General features: G+C 36.2%; 1 protein-coding gene across 1 annotated transcript in view; it reads right to left on the reverse strand.

Moving 5' to 3' along the window:
- Positions 1–6428, reverse strand: part of ZNF326 (zinc finger protein 326) — a 46679-nt gene that overhangs the window by 39227 nt on the left and 1024 nt on the right. The window contains exon 2 of the mRNA XM_026497638.4: positions 4912–4956. Coding sequence (XP_026353423.2) covers positions 4912–4956 — 45 coding nt within the window. The remainder of the gene's footprint in view (positions 1–4911; positions 4957–6428) is intronic.

Here is a 6428-nt window from a genome sequence, read left to right on the forward strand (position 1 = left end):
TTATATTTTGTTATTTCTGCTAGTTTCAATTCTGAGCTCACAGAGGCTGCATTTGGATACTAAATCCTTCTGTTTTTTATTCTGTGTGTTTTTATTTAACTATGGAGTCATAAATCACTAATATTTATTGAACACCCAACCTTTTTTATGCTATGTAATCAGTTTGATTATAGGAATATAGATTCTATGACTGCTTATATATAAACAATATTCTTCCAGGTTACCAAATGAACTTAAAAATCACTTTAAAAATAAAACTCTAAGAATATAACATTATATCTTTACTATTAACATTAAATGAAACTAATTCATTCAAAAATAAAACTGACCTAATATTTTAAATCAAATCTATTGTTTTGATCACCCTATCATACAAATAAGCTCAACTAATGTTAAAACTCAGTTACAATTAAATCACAGGGAAGGAGCTGAGGAGTATAATGGGAAAAAAACACCTGACTAAGGATCAAAATAATACATTGTCTGACACTAAGTCCTGAACGGACCACTTTTCACCATATCCACACTACCAGCATCCTGCTACAGGCCACCAGCATCTCTCACTTACATTACTACAACAGCCTCCTAACTGGCTTTCCTGCTTTCACTTTCCTCCCTGTTTATTCTGAAGAAAATAGCCAAAATAATTCTGTTAAAGTTTAAGTTTAAATCATGTTCAATGCTCAGTAACTTCCAATGGCTTCTTCTCATCTTACTCAAAGTAAAAGCCAAAGCCTTAAATAATCTGTAAGGCCCTACACAGTCTCTCTGAACCAAGGACAATTTTGCTCTCCAGGGGACATTTTACAATGTCTGAAAGCACTTTTGGTCAAAACCAAAAGGCGGGTGCTCCTCACATCTAGCACAAAGGCCAAGGACGCAGCTAAACACTCTAAAATGCACAAGACGTCCCCCACAACAGAGAATTATCTATTCCAAAATGCCAATACTGCTTAAGTTGAGAAATACTGCCCTATATAATCCACACCATCACTTCTTAACTTCATCAGCTACTATTCCCCCTTATCACTCCCCTCCAGGTATACTAGGCCCCTTGCTATCCCTAGAATACAGTAAGTATATACCATTTTGGCACCTGCTGCTCCCTCTGCCTGGAATGCTCTTCTTCTGTACCTGTACTTTTCAATCCCTCCACTCTTTCAGGTCTTTATTTCCTACTGTCTCTTAGATATAAACAAATTATCTTTGATTTTCAATGCCTCTGGCTACAACTCTCACCACTCTAACCTTAAGACTGTTCAGCAAAAAAATCATCTGGTCTAGAAAAACCTCTTCTTAAGTCTAGGGGCACCTGGGTGGCTCAGTTAGTTAAGCATCCAGGTCTTGATCTCAGGGTCCTGAGTTCAAGCCCCGTGTTGGGCTCCACACTGGGCATAGAGCCTACTTACAAAAAAACCAAAAAAACAAAACAAAAAAAAAAAACAAACAAACAAAAAACAACAAAAAAAAACATTCCTCTTAAGTCTCTCTGAACCACAATGCACTCAACCCTACCTTTATTCCTGCTTTCCCTCTATTTGGAATGCTCTCCCTTTTTGGTCTGCTATTTATATAAGAAGTTATTATGAAGCAGGAAGGAAACATGGAAACACTGGAAATACAACTTCCTTCCAAGAAATGGTATGGAGGAAATTTGGAACTTGACAGGTTTTCCAGTACTTTTTACATCATCTCAGTCACTGGAAAATACAACGTTAACAATGAATTGTATTGTTGGCTTCATTTGGTAACTACACATCTTTTATTTTCTAAAGCCTACAGCATTCTTCCTCTAGATAGCCCCATGGCTTGCATCCTCACCTCCTCAAATCTGAGCTCAAATTTTACCTCCTTAATAAGTCCCTCCCCAACACATACACACACTACCACCAACACCACCACCACTACCACCACCGCCCCGCCCCTCTGCTGTTTTTCTCCTAACCAATTATTACCATCTAACATACAATATATGTTACTTCTTTATCTTGTTTACTTTCCATTTCATCCCACTAGATTGTATGTTCCCCTGAAGGGCAAGGATATTTGTTCACTGCTATATTGCCAGCTCCTAGAGTAGTATCTGATATACAGCGTTCACTCAAGAAATATTTGTTAAATGAAGTCAAATTATATCTCTGAAATTAATTCTTATTTATAAAATGTAGATAACCTAGACCTCAAAATAATGTAAAATAATGATCTTTAACCAGCACTGCATTCCAAAATCATTCAGAGTACTTTTTCATAACATGCACAACCAGGGACCACTTGTCTAAAATTAAGATTCAAGAGGACTAGAGTATGACCTGAACAGATATACTCTGAAAAAGCTCTCCAGGGGAATCTAACAATCACAATGTTGGAACTTAACATTAAGAGGAAAAAATGAAAGTCATAACATTAGTAAAACATTAATCCAAAAAAATATATGCACCCCCATGTTCACTACAGCTTTATTTACAATAGCTAGACAGGGATTCAACCTAAGTGTCCACTGAAGAATGAAAAGATAAAGAAGATGGGGTATAGATATACAATGGAATAGGACTCAGCCATAAAAAGGAATGGAATCTTACCATTTGCAACAACAATGATGGACCCTGAGGGCATTATGCTAGGTGAAATAAGTTACAAAGAAAAACAAATACTGAATGATTTCACATGTATGTGGAATCTAAATAAAACAAAACAAACAAAAAAAAACAAGTTTATTGATACAGAGAACAAATTGGTGGTCACTAGAGGGGAGGGTAGAGGTGGGCAAAGGGAATCAAGAGGTACAAACGTTCAGCTATAAAAAAACAAGTCATGGGGATATAATGTATAGCATGATGACTATACATTAAGAAAACAAACTTCTGGCCTGGTATGATCCTGCATTTCAAAGTCCTACATTTAGACATTAAGTCCAACTCTCTGATAAACACTACTAGAAACTGAAGCCTTCTATCATTCCAAATCTCTCTCTTTGGTGAAAGTATTAGTCCTACTCACTCCAGTTTAAAATCTTGGACTCATTTTTTTTCGTCCTTCTCAATTTTCTACTCACTACTAGTCAGCTTGCAAATTCTGCTATTTTTCTCTAGAAACATCTTAATATTTTAAAAATTACTACTGTCAGGTGCCTGCGTGGCTCAGTCAATCATCTGCCTTTGGCTCAGGTCACTGTCCTGGGTTCCTGGGATCTAGCCCTGAGTCAGGCTCCCTGCTCAGTGGGGAGTCTGCTCTTCCCTCTCCCTCTGCCCCTCTCCCCGACTTGTACTCTCTTGCTTGCTTGCTCTCTCTCAAGTACATAAATAAAATCTTTAAAAAAATTTTAATTTTGTCATCTCCCAAGTTCAGGGTCTTTAAATCCTAACACTTAAATTTATGAAATGGTTTTTTAGCTAATTTTCCAGTTTTCTTTTTTTTTTTTTTTTAAGATTTTATTTTTAAGTAATCTCTACGCCAAATGTGGGGCTTGAACCTACAACCCCAAGAGCAAGAGTCGCATGCTCTACCAACTGATCGAGCCAGCCAGGCACTCCTAACTTTCCAGTTTTCAATCTACCTAAGTGTGGATGCAAATCAAACTTCCTTTGCTAATTTTATTACATCACTCTCCAATCCAAATTTGGCAGCTGGGTGGCTCAGTTGGTTAAGCGTCTGCCTTGGGCTTGGGTCCTGATCTCCGGGTCTTGGGATGGAGCCCCACATCCACTGGGTTCCCAGCTCAGTGGGGAGTCTGCTTCTCCCTCTTCTTTTACCTCCCCCCCATTTGTGCTCTCTCTCAATCTCAAATGAATAAATAAAATCTTTAAAAAAAAAAACCAAAAAACAAAGACAAAAAAAAACCCTGTATTCTCCAGGGGGCCTGGCTGGCTCAGTTGGTAGAGCGTGAGACTCTTGATCTCGGGGTTGTAGGTCCCAGCCCCAGGTTGGGTGTAGAGATCACTTAAAAATAAAAGCTTAAAAAAAAAAAAACTATATTCTTTAACATTCAATATATACTGACTACTTCCTATACCTTGAGTCTTTTATCCCACATCCAATACAAAGTTTCTCTAAACTCTTAGACATGATACAAATAAATTAACTGGATAGTAATTATTCTCATAAAATGGCACAGCTTTATTTAGTAGTACATTTGCTTCAGTTTTATTTTATGAATACATTATATTCTGTACAATAGTTGAATTTTCCATTTCTCTGGCAATCAGGATATTTACTTCCCCTCTGGGGTCCTTTTTTAACCTCAGTGAATTGTTCCACATTCTTTTTTGTTATCATCCTATCTGGCAGAGTCTTAACTTCAATAACTATCAAAACAATATCCAATTGTATTCTGCATACCTCTTACGATTTTATCTAGCTCTGTAGTCACAACTCTAATATCATGCTTAAGTCAATAAATAATCAGGCTCCTTCTTGTGCTCCTCTAGACAGCTCTTTATATACAAACACATTTCGACACATTAAAGCAAATGACCTCAAAAACAAGGTCAAAATGCATTACATTAGAAGGACTATAAAACCAAGCCAATAATCCACTTAATCTACATTATTCAATACCAAAGCCTCTCATTCAGCAAAAATAACTCAGCTAGTTTCTTATAACTCATCATGCAGAATGTAGTCAAGGCCTTCTGGAATAAATTAAAGGCCTTTTGGAATAAATTAAAGGAATCATAATTCAAATAAAACAAAGAGTCAAACTAATCTGAATAGCCCTAACTTTTTCTGATCCCAAATTCCCTAATCCCAATACTACACATAGTATGACAACATTAACACAGAGCAATGATACATTAAGAGACAACACAATGACTGAAACAAGGTAGAACTGGCTTTTTACACTGTTACTTTATGTGCACAAACTGAAATGCATTCCTTTAACATATTTAAGAATAAATGAAAGAGGATACTCACCATTAAAGCCCTGATAAGTATTTCTGCAAGCAGAGTGTGTGTAATCTATGAAGACACATTTAACAGAAAGAAATTAGTGCAATATTTGCAAAAATCTGAAGTTACTCATCTATTCAAATCAAACACAATTTTTAAAAATGCCATTAACTCACTTATCTGCAAAAATGGGGTATAAATAATTACAAATATTTCATATAGGGAAACACAGATCTCTTTCTCTTCACTAACTCCCCAAGAGGCAGGTTTATCATCCAAATTACAATAATGTAAAAAATCAGCTTATAACACCTGATATATAATAACTGCCAAAAGAGGAATCCAGTACTGATTTATACAGGGTAACAAAGGGAAGGCAGATAGATTAAATTATGTATCAAATATTGCAAAAAGGGCCATCTGAGTATTGATTCTATGTAACATATAATTATTTCAAAGTTAATATAGTTCTTGTACCTATTTGCTCTCTAAGGTTTCAAGACCTTATTGGAGAATGCATATGCACATATGTATGTGTGTGCCTGCGCTATATCTATCCAGGATATGCCATCACCAAAAACCATATTGGCGATTTCCGTCAAAACTGACTTGGCAATCGTTAAATTATTAATTTTATTAACAAATACTAAAAGAAAGGAAGTTAATATAGTGGTCACTCAGATACAACAGTATCCAGCTACACTACATCAGATTAGATTCAGATACATTGTTAGTCAAATTCCACTCCCAAATATAGAAGTATAGAGGAAGCAAGAGGGGGAGTATTTTCTCGCTGACACTGTTTATAATTTTATTACTGACACGGTTGGAATTGTAGGCACATGGTGACAATAAAAAGCAAACATACTAAGTTTTATTATTGTTGTTTCAATTCTCTACAGAAAATGGATTCGGGGGGGGGGGGGGTTACACCACTCCCATTGTTCCCTCCCCCCACCTAGGAAGCTTTTGCTGTACCCTGGGTGTTGGTACTGTCATCAAACTTTACCATGAAACCACCATAATATATATTTTTTTAAGTTTCATTCCCAGCTTTGGCACTTCAAATATTCATAGTTTAAAGGTATCTGTATCAAAACAAGTCGAAGTCCAACCAAAACAAACAAAAACATCAGAGTGTGCTACTCTTAAGAGCTGAACTTCCTATTTCAAAGTAATTTAAAAGGATCCACAAAAGGGTTATTCTAGTACCCTTTCATATACTTAGATTTGGCAGCTGTAATTCTTTGTGGCATGAAATCAAATCCAAGATCAAAAGATCATCTAGTCAGACTCACATGCTGAGATCACACTACATACAATGTTAAAGAAAACTGGGTTTTGGTTGGGTTTGGGACTTCAACTAGTTAGTGAGTCTGTTTTATTAGAAACGTCTAGCTACTCAGGATTAAGTCCAGTTTAATCACTCAAACCCTAATGCTGTCATTAGGGACGCATTTTATCTTGACACCAATTCCTATGAAAGTTAGGCAAGATTTGAAGACAAGGTGAAGACCAAATTAATTTTACTTTGTGAGCCC

The sequence above is a fragment of the Ursus arctos genome, unplaced genomic scaffold (genome assembly GCF_023065955.2).
Source record: "Ursus arctos isolate Adak ecotype North America unplaced genomic scaffold, UrsArc2.0 scaffold_12, whole genome shotgun sequence".
Taxonomy (NCBI): domain Eukaryota; kingdom Metazoa; phylum Chordata; class Mammalia; order Carnivora; family Ursidae; genus Ursus; species Ursus arctos.